The 15,194-nt window shown below is 37.5% G+C and overlaps 1 protein-coding gene across 1 annotated transcript; it reads right to left on the reverse strand.

The window, feature by feature from the left end:
* Positions 1–9,513, reverse strand: LOC118063535 (glutamate receptor 2.8-like). Its single transcript, XM_035077585.2, has 6 exons — positions 9,188–9,513; positions 8,543–8,922; positions 2,371–3,258; positions 1,365–1,671; positions 864–1,261; positions 1–443 (listed from the first exon to the last, which is right to left on the reverse strand). The coding sequence occupies exons 1-6, from the start codon at positions 9,441–9,443 to the stop codon at positions 60–62; spliced, it is 2,613 nt and encodes an 870-aa protein (XP_034933476.2). The 5' UTR covers positions 9,444–9,513; the 3' UTR covers positions 1–59.
* Between the last annotated feature and the right edge of the window lie 5,681 nt (positions 9,514–15,194).

Consider the following 15,194-nt stretch of genomic DNA (forward strand, 5'->3'; position numbering starts at 1 on the left):
CAATTTTGAATAATTGAGACAAATGATAGATTAAGCCCCAACTTTTGGGTTTATATACATCATACAAGAGATTGCATGCCTGATGCCTGCGGAGCCAAATTATTAACAGAATTCTCAGCATTGTTTGATCTTCCAGTGATCTGCCTTTGACAGGCCCAAAACCTCATTGCAGCCAACATAAGTCTCCATATGGTTGCGTATCCGAGCATGGAATTGCCTCTCGAGAAAATGTAGATTGCAAGGGAGATTGTTGAAGTGCCGGTGGTTATTATGAAGAGTGTACCAAAGCTTCTGAGGCTAAGGCTATGATTTTCATCTTCCACATCTGGGCAATTTCCTGGATTAATGAATCTGTTCTCTAGTTCCATTAGAATTCCATTTTCAGATACTTTCAGTAGAGCTTCGTCGATGCTAGGAAGTAATGGAGATCCACGAGGAAATGCCTGAGACACAAATCATGAAACTTCCATTAATTACACTGATCATATAAACCTACAATGTCATTAGGGCTGACAGGAATAAGGCTACAATCACTATCTTCCCACCATGCCACTAATCTAAAATTATATGTTGAGCAAAGTTTCATTTCTCACTGTTCTATGTAAGTTCAGAAAGAGAGGACCATGATTAGTGGACAGTGCAACAGCAAGTGTGAAACACAAGTGATATGATCAATGTCTTGGGTTGCAGTATAGTGTGGTTTCTAGACAGTATAGAATTGATTCTCTCGAGTACAGTTTATTCCAAATGCAGCATGTTCATGTGATACAGTTTTATTTATGTTTTGCAAATGTCCATTTCAGTCCCTGCTTTTTTCACAGGAAAAAAATAAAAGGAAAATGAATCAGTAGGGGATATCTTACAAATCCAAACCCTCCGACTTTGTACGTTGGCCCTACTGAGACAAAGCGGCGGCAGTATTTTGCTAGGAATAATTTGGCCAGAGGAACTTCAAGAAAGACAGCAGCAATTTCTTTGTTCTTGAATGCTTGAGCATAAGCTTCCAATGTGGTATAATTCCTGATGTTTTGCGTCTTGAAACGTAAAACATCCACCAAATAATTTTGCAGGTAGGAACCTGTGCCATATCCAACAACGGCATTGCTATTTAGCAGGGCCTCGACATTAGGAGCAGCACCATCAAGCTTCTGGACAGTAAGCATGCTCGAAAGGTTAGCAGTGTAAGTCTGTGTGATTACTAGCGCCACGAACAGCCAGACTACCATCGACATCCTGGATAGATTGCTATGCATTTTCCCCCCTATACCAAAATATTATTAGTTCTATTATATATCAACATGGAATTACTATAGTTTCTAGATCCGAGAAGAAAAATTAAGAGACGGGTGGTAAAGGAATCTTACCATGTAACGAGAAAAGAGTGTTGAAGGCTAACCAAAGCATTATTCCTGTTTGATGCAGCATCGAACCCTTAAGTGAAGGGCAATGATTTCGCTCTATCAACCAGATTATAAAACCATTGTAGACAGTTATGACTGCAGTTAGAACCCACATGGATTTTGTGAAGGGTCTGATAAATGACAGTTCTCTATTGCCTGCTTGAGCAGGGACTATCAGCATCAATCCTGTTTCCGTGTAAGGCTTTGTGAATTCTGCGAGCTGGTATCTGCTAGCCAATATTACCACATCACCAACTACTGCATCATACTTCTGTTAACATGGATAGAAAGTTCAAGCCCGATCAATCACAAGCCTTTGAAAATTAGAGAAATTCACCGACTACTGCATCATACTTGATCTGCTAACATTTATGATCACTTGAGTTAATAAGATTCTTACGTTTTGCTTTTTTGTGTGCGTGGACTTTTCTTTCAAATAATTATGCTAGTGTTCTTGCTTTCTAGGACAAATCTTTTCATGAACAAATTTAGATTCATATCCAAGTTAAGTTCAAAGTAAGTACAGTCAACTACATAGCCTTCCCTTGAGAGGACAACCAAACCAAGCCATTGAGAGGCTTACTTCTCAGGTTCAAAACTTAAGAAAAACTGGATGGGATTTATGAATGGGAGTAGGCTATCTCTAATTGATTGAGTAGCCCAAAACACCATTAGACCTCCCAATAAAGCAAAAACGAAGGCAAATTTACACATATTCAGCTGGCATCCATGTTCTGAAGCCAAACCATAACCTCTTTTTTCTAGGCGTTAATTGAAGATTATAATCATTAGAAGTGAGCAAAAATATGGATACTATGAGCATGGTTTGCTTTCCTAGAAATTATCTAGTCAATGTTTAAGAAAAAAACCGAAAGTAACCTTATGCTTCTTAAAGAGCACATCAGTGCCAAATGGTCACGAAATCAAACGAAAAAGTGAATGGACAAAAATTTGTTCTTTTGTGTCTTACCTTGAGATGGATTTGTTTTACAAGCTCATCATAAGAAGTGTTTTTGAAGGCAATGAACTCGTATGGCAAAATGAACGGCAAGCGTTTTATAGTTTCTCTGAAAACCTCGATGGCAAATCCAGAAAAAGAAGTACTGTTTCCCAAGTGATCATATTCCACATGCACAAACTCTCTATAACCTGATTCGCCAGGCACACCAATTCTCCATGGGTTTGCACTCGTTGCGGTAATCCATCCTCTTGAAGAAGTATTCCACGGTCCCTCTGGCCAAAGCGCTTGCTCCCAATCAGTCATACAAGAGCGGTAAATAGAATTTTCATGGATAGTCTTAGAGAAGCCTAATCCTTTTGACCAAAACCCAAGCTCCTTGTAACTATTTCCAATTATATTGATGATATGAAATCTGTTTGCAGGAGCTCTTTCGTTGATGAATTTGATGAACTGAACTTTTCCTGATAGACCATGGAAGTCCACTTGCAAAATTGTTTCTAACAACTCTTGACCTCCTCGGTTACTTCCATTCAACGCTACAGCCATTGTCCAAACTGCATCATAGGCCTCTGCTGCATAAATTCCAGGTTCATTGTTGTCATCTTTAGGATTTTCTATGCTAAATTTCCTTCGAAATCTTTGACGAATCTCACGAAAAAGGTGCCCTCTTTCAGAGAAATAACTCTTGACCCCTATTACTCCCTGCATTGAAGAGGAGATAATAGAGGCATTGGAGTGAACAAGGCTTGTAATGGGATTTGTCGTGATCCATACATAGTCTTTTTCCATCATTTTCATTTTCTTTGCCTTTTCAAATAGTCGCACGGCCAAAGGGAAGGACAAATGAACAACAAAGACTCTGCTCTGCTCACTTTTAAGTTTTTCGAGCTCTTTAGACTGTTGACCGGCGGTGTGAAGGCGGCTGGCGGCTGCGGCTGGTGGCTGGCGGCTGCGGCTGGTCGGTGGGTGGTTGCCTTCCTTGACTGGAACCTTCTGGATTGAGTTTAATATTCAACAAATCTCCCCCTTAAACTCAATCGAGGGATGTCATGCCAAGCATGAACTTTAATCGGATGAATGTTTCTCCCTTCAATGGCTTTGTGAAGATGTCAGCAACTTGATCATTTGTGTTGCAAGATATCAGTTGGACTTCTTCATTCTTCACATGTTCCCGGATAAAGTGATGACGTGTATCAATGTGTTTGCTCCTCTCATGATACACTGGATTCTTTGCCAATACGATTGCTGATCGATTGTCAATGTAAATCTTCGTAGGATTTTCTTGAGGAAATCCCAAAAACTTCAACATATTCCTTAACCATATTGAATGGCATACGGCTGAGTTGGCAGCAACATACTCAGCTTCACAGCTTGATAATGTGACAATCGATTGCTTCTTGGATGACCATGTGAAAGATGTGTCTCCCATGAAAAAGACAAACCCTGTTGTGCTTTTCCTTTCATCCAAATCTCTACCCCAATCACTATCCGAGTAGCCTATAAGATTAAAGTCTTTACTTGAGGTATAAAACATACCTTCATTCAGTGTGCCTTTGATGTAGCGAAGAATTCTCTTAGCTGCATTCAAGTGAGACTGGTCTGGTGTCTCCATGTATCTGCTGACGAGTCCGACTCCATAGAGTATATCCGGTCTGGTACATGTCAAGTACCTTAAGCTTCCTACTAAGCTTTTGAAGTAAGTTGGATCAACATTTCCAACCTTACTCTTCCTCAATTCCACTCCATTCTCAACTGGAGTTGATACCGGATTGCAGCTTTCCATCTTGAACCTTTCAAGAATATCTTTGGCGTAACCGCTTTGGGATACAAAAATCCCTTCTTCCTTCTGCGTTACTTCTAAGCCAAGAAAATGTGACATTAGACCAATGTCAGTCATTTCAAACTCCTGTACCATGCTTCGTTTGAAGTCTTCAAACATGGTAGGGTTGTTGCCGGTGAATATCAAGTCATCAACATATAGGCACGCAAATAAGATGCTGCCATCTGCTCCTTTCTTCACATATATGGCGTGTTCATATGGACATTTCTCAAATCCATTATCTTGAAAATACCTGTCAATTCTAGTATTCCAAGCACGCGGAGCTTGCTTCAAACCATAGAGAGCCTTCTTCAACTTGTATACTTTGCCTTCATTTTTAGCATCAATGTATCCAAGTGGTTGTTCAACATAGATTTCTTCTTCTAGGAAGCCATTCAGAAATGCTGACTTCACATCGAGTTGATAGATCTTCCATCTATGTTGTGCAGCTAGTGAGATCATCAGTCTGATTGTTTCTAGCCGGGCTACTGGAGCAAATACTTCTCCATAGTCAATGCCTTCTCTCTGTTTGTAGCCTTTAGCCACTAATCTGGCTTTGTATCTTTGCACTTCTCCTTTGGCGTTCTTCTTTGTCTTGTAGACCCATTTGACACCTATTGCTTTCTTGTTTTCTGGTAGATAAGTCAGCTTCCAGGTATCATTCTTCTCAATGGCATGTATTTCTTCATCCATTGCTTCTATCCACTTCTCTTCTGTGATAGCTTCATCGAAGCTTAGTGGGTCACTATCTGCAAAGAAACAAAACAGAGTTGTATCTTCCATAACCTGAGTGGTATCGTACAACTCTTCAAGATTTCGCATCCTTCTTGGTTCTTCTGATGAGGATGCTGATGGTGGTGTTGATGATGATGCTCCTGGTGTGTTCCTCCTGTTGAATACAGGAAAACTATGTACCGGACTTTGTGGTTCAGCTGCTGGCACAATTGGTTCTTCGACAAGTACTGTTGGTACTTCTTCACCTTCAAGGATCAAATCAGTGGTGATCCATTTGACTGCTTCTTGATCACCATTCCATGCCCAAGATTTATCTTCTTCAAAGATAACATCTCTACTCGTAATCACCTTCTTCGTGATGGGATTATACAGCCTGTATCCCATCCTTCTTTCACCATATCCGACAAAGATGCATTTCTCGCTCTTATCATCGAGCTTTTTCCTTCTTGCATCTGGGATCTTTGCATATGCCACACAACCAAAGACTCGTAGATGAGTAACACTTGGTTTGTGACCACTCCATGCTTCTTCTGGAGTAACTCCTTGCAAACTTTTAGTTGGGCAGCGATTCAACAAATATACTGCACATGATACAGCTTCAGCCCAGTATTGCTTGGGCAACTTCTTTGCTTTGAGCAGACTTCTTGCCATGTCAAGAATCGTGCGATTCTTCCTTTCTGCTACACCATTCAGCTGTGGTGTATAAGCTGGCGTTGTCTGATGTCTGATGCCTTGTTGTGTACAATAGGCTTCAAAGTCATTTGCTGTATATTCTCCTCCTTGATCAGATCTCACTGTTCTGATCGTATAACTAGTTTGTTTCTCCACAATTGCTTTAAAATCTTTAAAACAATTGAATACTTCTGACTTCCTCTTCAGAAAGTATATCCACGTTTTTCTACTAAAATCATCAGTAAAAGTGAGGAAGTACCTATTTTGTCCAGTCGACATAGGCGTGATTGGGCCACACACATCTGTGTGTACTAACTCCAGTGGCCTCTTTGCTCTCCAGTTGACTTCTTTGGCAAAACTGGATCTGTGATGTTTGCTGAGGACACAACTCTCACAGACTTCATATGGATGATCAATGTGAGGCAAACCTTTGACCATCTTCTTGCTTGCTAGCATCTTCAGACTTGTGAAATTCAGATGTCCAAGCCTCAGGTGCCAAAGCCATTCTTCACTGTTGGTGATGGCACTCAAACACCTTGTTGCATCATACTGGATGTTCAAAGGAAACATCCTATTCTTGGACATTTTCACGTAGGCCATTAATCTCCAATTGTTGTCTCTAATTGCCAGATGACAATTCTCCGAGTAAAAAGTATAGCCTCTCTCCAAAAGTTGACCTAAGCTGATTAGGTTTTGCTTTATGGCTGGGACATAATAGACATCGGTGATGTAGCTGGAATCGCCATTCTTCATCTTGACTGGGATGTTGCCTTTACCTTTGAATGGAACCTTTGTGGTATCTCCAAAAGTAACTAGACCTTGCTTGGTCTCATCTAGATTACTAAATAACTCTCGGTAGCCGCACATGTGATTGCTGGCTCCAGTATCTAGATACCATATGTCCTCCTTTTTCTTATCAAGTCCTTGTTGGACAAGAAATGCAGTTTCTTCTCTGTCATCCTTCTCTACATAGTTAGCTTGCTCACGTATCTCCAACGGAGCTTTCCTTCTGCATTCAGTGCTATAGTGCCCAAATTGATTGCAACTATAACATTTGATATTCCTCTTGTCACGGTTATTGTAACCGCCTCCTCTTCCTCTGGGAGTGAATGCTTGTTGGCCTCTGCCTCCTCTGGTGGTGTTTCTATCACCTCTTCCTCTAAAACTTGTATTCCAAGAACCTCTTCCTTGGAATCTCTGAAATCCACCTCTGGATTGTTGACTTCCTGCTTGAGTGGTGTAGCCACTTGATGAAGTCTCCCCTTGCTCATATCTGTCATTGAGGGACAGCTTTGCTTGTAAGGCATGCTCAATTGCCTTATCTCCATTTCGCTTTACAATCTTCTGCTCATGAGCTTGCAAAGAACTCATAAGCTCATCAACCGTCAACTTGTCCACATCTTTGGACTCTTCAATTGCGACAACAACAAAATCAAATTTTGGATCTAGGGATCTCAAAATTTTCTCAGTAATTCGAGCATCGATGATGGCTTCTCCATTTCTCCTCATCTGGTTGACTATCACCATAATCCTTGTGTGATAATCAGAAATAGACTCCGAGGACTTCATTTGCAATAACTCAAATTCTCCTCGCAAAGATTGAAGACGAATCTTCTTGATTCTGTCAGCACCTTTGTATTTCTGTTGGAGAGCCTCCCATATATCATGTGACGTTTCAGCGGAAGCTATGATCTCGAATGTATCTTCATCAAGACCTTGGTAGATGATGGTCTTGGCTTTGTTGTCCTTCTTTCTGTTGACTTTCAAGGCTTGCTTCTGTGCCTCTTGTAAAGCATCTTCTCTTTCTTTGGACTCTGGTTCATCATAACCAGTTTGTACAATATCCAAACACTCTTGTGACCCAAGAAATGCCTTCAATCTGATGCACCAACTATCATAGTTGTCTTTAGTCAGCTTCGGGATGAGTGTATGTGTACCTTCTGTAGTCATTTTGCTTTTGGAATGATTATATCACCTCTTTGGGAGCTGAATTTGGACACCAAAACACTGTAGATCGATCCGGAATGGTCCAAATAGTAGGGAACCGGTCTGACTTTGTTAAAATCGGGTCCGAAAATGGGTGAACCGGTCAAAAAATCACTTCTGTACGGCGGGCGGTTCGCTGGGTTGAACCGGGAATATTCTGGGAATATTCTGGGGAATATGCCTTCGGCTCGGCTGAGGCTGGAACGCGGCTCGGCTCGGCGCGAGATACGGCTCGGCTTGTGGCTCGGCTGGACTCGGCTAGGACTCGGCGTATACGGCTTGGCGCGACTCAAATATGGCGCGCGTGTGGCTCAGTCGTCTTCAACCTCGGGACGCGTGGGATGCGCGTGGGCGATCTGGCTGAATATTCAGGCGGCGCGTGTGGGCTACCCCGAACTCCGATTTGGCTGATTTTTGCGGCAGTGAGTTAGTATTGATGAGCTCTACACTGTGGAATGATCAAAACTTGTTTTGGACAAATTTGAAAATTCGGATATACCCAAAAAGTCTTCTGTTTTCCGACGAACGGGGCTCTGATACCAATTGTTGGTGGGAGAAGCCACTGTTGGTGGCTTTGAAACACTCAGAGGGGATAAAACACACTGTTTTATTACACAAAAGCTTAACAATTAAACACAAAAGCTTAACAAGGAAGGCAACCACCCACCGACCAGCCGCAGCCGCCAGCCACCAGCCGCAGCCGCCAGCCGCCTTCACACCGCCGGTCAACAGCCGCCTTCACACCTGGAACAATAGATTTTCGTATTCTAATTTTGTCTATAAATAGAGTGCCCAGCTTGTGTTTATTTGTGTGGAGAGAATTGAGAGAAACACAAGTAAGAGAAAGAGAGAGAGAGGGCGTGTATTGTGTTAAGTTTTCATTAATTGTAAGCTTCGGTTTTGTGTAATAAAACAGTGTGTTTTATCCCCTCTGAGTGTTTCAAAGCCACCAACAGTGGCTTCTCCCACCAACATAGACAACGTAATGGTAGAAGCAAAAGTAGGGAGGACTAGACCTTGGATGACTCCTACACCTGCATCTCTCAGGGCATTAAAGAGAGATGGTGTGACTTCAATAGCTGATGAATCCGTACCTTCGTATATTACAGTGACCTGATGCCAATTCCATGATTGCACAATAGCTGCAATGGCTTTCATTTGCTCTTGCTTGCTAGGTGAAGCTTGAAGCAGGTAAGGCCATCGCTCTGTTGCCCATTTGGGAGTGGTGTCAGCCAAAGAAAGAATTGGAACCTGAGTTTGGCTACTGATCTCAGCGACTGATAACGCCTCTTCCCACGTCTGTGGTCCTAAAATGGCTTGTACTTGTTGATTGTTGATGAGATCCATTGCTGTTTACTCAAATTACATATAGAATTAAAAATCTTTTAAGAACAAATTAATGCTGCACTCTAATTCAGTAGAACAAGTAGCCAAGTTTAATTGTAATTCATCAGCACTAAATTAATTGTTGTTAAAAGTATTATATTTAGCAACAATTAGTTACCTGCCGCTAGCTGCGTGTTTAAAGATGAGGCAAAACATGTCTACTCCATTGCAATGATGTAAACAAGTAAGTTCATAGTACTAATTAAGATAGGCCAGCGAAATAAATACCTGCAAGAGCTGCACAGACAGGATCCCTATGAGAATCTTTAATGTGAAGAAACAAGGTCTGATTGCCGGTGCCATAGAAATCCTCCATTGCAATTTCCATGGCAACTCTCTGCTCTTTACCAATACGTGAACTCATATCGATTATAGCACCAATATTGATGCCTTGTGCATGGACTCCCTCTGCTGCTGTTTTCTTCAGCATAAATAAAAAGGTTAATGCAAAGAAAGAGAAGATCATATGGTTAAACATGTTCATTTGTGCTTCAAGGCAGTAACATAGAGCTCGAGCTTAATTTCCCTACATACACACACATACACATATATGCGCAGTTAGTAGTCTGATCATTTACTTGGTCAACATTACGTATTACGGGTTATATTATGAATTTAAAACAAATACTATATAGCAAAACTACGGAAACGTTGAACAATATAGTGTTAATTAATTAGGACCATGCATTTCCAATGGAAGAATATTCATTTGAAATAGAATATTTAGTTGACGTGAAGTCGTCTTATCGAGATCGAAAGACGCGTCTAATCTAAGAATCGTGCTTTAATATATATATATATATATATATATATATATATAACACTTCTATCTTTTAATTTACTATACTGCCGGGGACATTATAAATTCCAGGAATTTCTCCCGTAAAAATTGGTTTACTTGCTAAGCATGCCAGATTCTGCAATAATGACAATAAGGTATGCAGATCCTGCTAGAATTTTAGAATAGTCTGGTCAATAGTCAACAATGCCTTGGGTCTTTCTCCAAGCTGTCTTGTCGTCTTCTATTTAATCGCATTTGGTCCCGGGTAGGGGAGTTTCCTCGTAACAGACAAGCATGCATTGTCCAAGCAAGGACACGGTGGCTGGCAGAACATACCCATAAAATCGTTGAATATTCTTCAATATCCTTGAAGTTTGGAATCTATACAAGTTGTTCTTCCGAGGAAAAATCGCTTATGTTGATAGCATTATATATTCATATAGAAAGTTCACATGAAGTTAACTGATGTGGAATATTCTCGTATAATTACAAAAATAGAAATAAAACTAATGTAACTTTTTGTTTCTTTAATTTTTTCCTAAACACAAATTCAAGATTATAGTGTTTAATGGTTATGTCAGATCCAAAATAATATCTTAAATGAAAATATTACTTTGCTCCTTGAAAAATATTACATATATTATTTCAAAATAATTTTAAAAAATTATTCAATCAAGTCCCTACTTGTTTTTTATTGGTCTAAAATTGTAATTTTCTCTATTAATTAAATATAAATCTTTAATTTTTAAACTTATTCATAATTAAGTTGTATTTTATTAATCATCCCAATATATTTATTTACTAATAATTCTTAATGTGTATGACTTATTAGATTCCTAATAAGTTTGCGTAAATATGAATCACATTTCTAAATAAAATAGGATTAATAAATTATCTTTTGAATTTATTATAATTCAAAAAAAATTAATTGATTTTAATTGAAGATCAAATATAATATCTAGCAACATGTTATGATTCATCAAGTATTAAGAAAGTCATAAATAGTTGACATAATCTTTTAGTAACTAGTTTCTCAATGTAATTATTATCTTCATTGCCATCCCCATTGTGCCCACCTAGATTTTTGAAAAACAATATTAACCTTCTCTCCTTTCACGTCACACGTGACTTAAGCATTATAGAATAGGCCAATTATAAAATCATTTCATCAAAAAACATTATAATTTAAATATTAGAGTATAGAATGCATTTACTCTGTCAAATCATATTTATTCTCAATATTATAGTTATTTATTCTTTAAATAAGATTTGAAACTCTTTTTCAAATTTCATTTCATCTTGTGCAAGGATTTCATAATTAATATTATTCAAGAACATGTGGAATGATTTTTCTAATACCTTTAGGGTGTTTGAATCCTCTCTAAGTTACTCAAATACTTTTATATCATTCATGTTTTATATATATATAATCTCTCCATATGAAATCCTTATATGAATCAGTTTAGTATACATGTAATTTAATAAACATCTAAAATATTAGTTTCAAATATCTTTTTATACCTCAATTTATGAGAACAATTGCTTCATTTCATAAAGAAAAGAATATGATATGTATTATCTTTAATGACTCCAATTAATATCCAATTTTTAAAGTATCAACGAGGAACATTTAAATCACTACCAAAAAAATCTACGAATACAAATGAAATCACTAACATAAATATTTTGTTGGTATTTTGGCATGGTATTTATCGCACGTGTGCGGCGTCGCAGTGAAAACATCCTCCCTCAAATGTGAAAAATATGGGGAGACAATGAATTCTTGTCTTTTATTAGTGGAAAAATAGAATGGGAGTCGCCACCTAGTATTCTGGTCACTAGGAACCCTAATTGGTCTTAGAGATCGGGTACGGGGACTGGTTTGTGTAAAGGGAAGGTATTAGCACCCCAAATACTTCCTATCTAAGGTAAGCTGCATTGTTTTATTGTCTGATAAAATCTAAAGTCTTGTCGTGTTTTCTTGTTGTTGATCTGTTTGTGATTTAAGAAAAGTTCTCCTCAGTAAGGAGATTGTTATCTTATTGGGTAAAACCTAATCATTCTAACGTCAACAAAAGAATTTAATATTCAAAATATGCCTTACGTATAAGGTCGCAATCCCATATATTAAAAGAAAACAAAATATTTTTTTTTGGAATTTTTGAAATATTGGTCTATTTCTCACGACTTTAATAAACTAGTTATTAAAGCCAAAATGCATGTTAATACATATTTTTGAAATTTTCTTTGTTTTATGAAAATACAATATGATTTTATTTTTTAAATATTTTTTAGAGAAACTTGGTTGTATGCATGAAAACAAAACATTTTATTTTATTTTATTAATTTTTTTTATGAAAACCTGGTATTTAATACTGGATTTGTATCTTTACAGTATAAAAATACAAACTAATGTTGATCAAAATGCAGTAAAATATTTGCGAAAAATCATAGATTTTTTAAAAGAATGTTTTTGAAATTTTTTTATTTTCGAGCTGGGCCCAACCCGACCCATGTGGCTGGGCTGGGCCTAGATGGTTTAGACCCGCGAGCATGCGTGAACAATTCACACGCGCCTGCTACAGTGATGATGTAAGTAATCTTCAAGTGCATAGTGTTTGTGCATTATCTGCAAAGTTAGAGACGTTTACCTGGAAGCAAGATGAAAGCAACAACAAGCTTTGGACCTCTCTCCTCTCCTTTTGTTTGTTTTTCTTTCGGTTCCTCTGGTTCTTCCTTTTTTTTTGTTTCTATGTGTAGTTCTTCTTGTAGTCCCTTCCCTTTCATCTCTGTCTTCTCCCTCCCCCACTATTCTTTTTCCTTTTTTCTCCGGTTACTCTTTGTTTTTTTCTCTTTTTTTTATCACGTTCTCTCCTCCTCTATTCTCCCCGTGTTCTTCTGCCCCTACTCTCCCTTTCTCTTCTTTTTTCTCCTCTCTCAATCTCCTCACTGTCTGTTTCTTTTTTTCTCTCTCTGCTTCTCCCCCTCTATTTCCTGTCTTTTTCGTTTTCCCCCCTCCTGTGGTGCAGTTCCTCCTTTGGCTTTATAGCCAGAGGACATAAGCGTTTCTTGGTAACGGCAGGTGTTCATCATGGTGGCGTGAAACATGCCCCCCCCGGACTGAAACGACTCCATTGATAGCACTCATTCACTGTCGAAACCGTTACAGATGAAGAAGGTGATAAACAATTGTCAAGGAAACGACGTTGTTTTCTAATTCAAAATGCATATTTCTGATTTAGTCCTTGGATGTCTTTGCAATTTTGTAATCAAGCCCCTGGATAAACTGTAATTAGATCCCTTGATTTTAGCTCCTTTTCCGGTTTGGTCCTTGGTTTCGAATTGTTTCAATCAAGTCCCTAATTGGCCATCAAACTTCAATAATTATGCAATTAAGCCTCTGATTTGACTAAATCAACTCTTTAAAATTATAATTGGACCCCAGAACTTTAATTTTTTTCCAATAAAAACCTAAATTGACTTAAAAATCTATTTTTTCTTGCAATCAAACCCTCTATAAATTCAATTAAACCTTAGATAAACTTTAATAGAGTCCATAAACATTTAATTTAAGAGTTGTTTTCCTCAAATTGAATTTTTCTTATCAATAGGGCTCTCATCAGTAAAAAAAAATATATTGTCAAATTTCACCCTTTTGCATTTTTGAATCTCCTCAACCAATTTTGGCCTTTTTTCACCATTCCAGCATCCTTATCTCGCTCCTATTATTTTTTTGGATTTCTTCCGAATATATATATTCTCTTCTCTCTTTTTTTAACCCAAAAATGGGTAACAACAATATTTACCAATCTAATTGTTCTTGTCGCCATTTCTATCAGTAAATACCAAAAGAACCCCATTCGAAATAAAAGGATTTAAAAATAAATCCAAAAAGCATGATGACATGTAATTTTTTGTGGATTCTTTTAACATCACCCCGTATCTCAACACAGCTGATCCTTTCTCGACCTTTCCAGTCACAACAGCAATTTTATTATGATTTTTCCATTTGAAGTAAGTAAATTTACCATTTTTAAAATTTGAACATAATTTTGAAATGTCAATTTTTTTATTGCATATTTTTGTAGTATATGTATTTTGTTTAGGTGTTTACTTGTTTTATTGTTTTTTACTCTAAGAAACTTGTTGTATAGATACAGGATTTCGTACACGTTGTGGTTTGTTTTATATTTTCTAAAATTATATTTGGTTGTAAATTGTTGAAACTTATGTCAAATTTTCAACTTAGGTGTGTTGTAATAATATAAATAGTGGCTTGTTTAACCAGTCTATTTTATATTTTATCAATTTTATTGATGAGTTATAATTTCTGTAAATTAATGTGTACAAATTTATATGTATGTAGATAGTTGATAATGAATTAAGAGAAGTATGAAAGTAGGTTGATTATTTACTTAACATAGTTAATTAATACATATTATTGTCATCATTATATATATATATATATATATATATATATATATATATAGTCATAGATGATCGTTCATGGATGTATAAGGATTCAGCCCAAGGATTGCAGATGATGGATTATTGTAATGGGGTTCAGGGTTTTATTAATTACATAACATCTATTCCGAGAAATATTAGTGGAGGCGGTATTAGGTATCCATGCAGGAGGTGTCTAAATAAAAAAGTTTCTCCATCCAAGTGTTGTAACGATGCATCTTCTATATAAAGGGTTCATGGAGGAATATATGTGTTGGTGTGCACATAAAGAACCATTTATTCCTTACGAGATCATGGTAGAAAGAATGGTTAAGTTAATTTCTAGTGCTAGCAACGTGCATGGAGTTGAAACTAACAATAGTAATCCTTATAAGACTATGGTTATGGATGCAATGGGAATGAATCAGGGTCATATTGGTCAATGTTCAATCATAGATGAAAAAACCTAATGTAGACATGGTCAGGTTTTTTTATCTTTTGAAAGATTATAACGAACCATTACGGAATGGCTGCACAAATCACAGTAAATTATTGACCATTGCATAAATGTTTACCATCAAGTTAGATTATTGGTTGAGGAGGTTATGATAGGTGAGAAGCATTTTACCTAAAGGGAACAGACTGAAAGAGAACTTCTATGCTGCTAAATCCATGATGAAACCCCCATTGATCTATGATACCAGAAAATGGACATGTGTCCAAACTTCTACATATTGTACTACCTTGAAAATGTTGAGTTGACCGAATGTAGGACATATGGGTATTCCCGATATAAACCTAGAACTGACAAGGGAAAGACTCTTGTAGCACATAAAAAACTTAGATATTTCTCAATCACGCCTAGACTACAAAGGTTATTCATATCACCAAAAATTGTTGAGAACATGATATGGCACCATTCATATGATACAGTTGATGAAGTGATAGTGCACCATTTCAATGGTGAAGCATGGAAACACTTTAATAGTGTGCATCCTCACTTTTCAG

The sequence above is a fragment of the Populus alba genome, chromosome 1 (assembly GCF_005239225.2).
Source record: "Populus alba chromosome 1, ASM523922v2, whole genome shotgun sequence".
NCBI lineage: Eukaryota > Viridiplantae > Streptophyta > Magnoliopsida > Malpighiales > Salicaceae > Populus > Populus alba.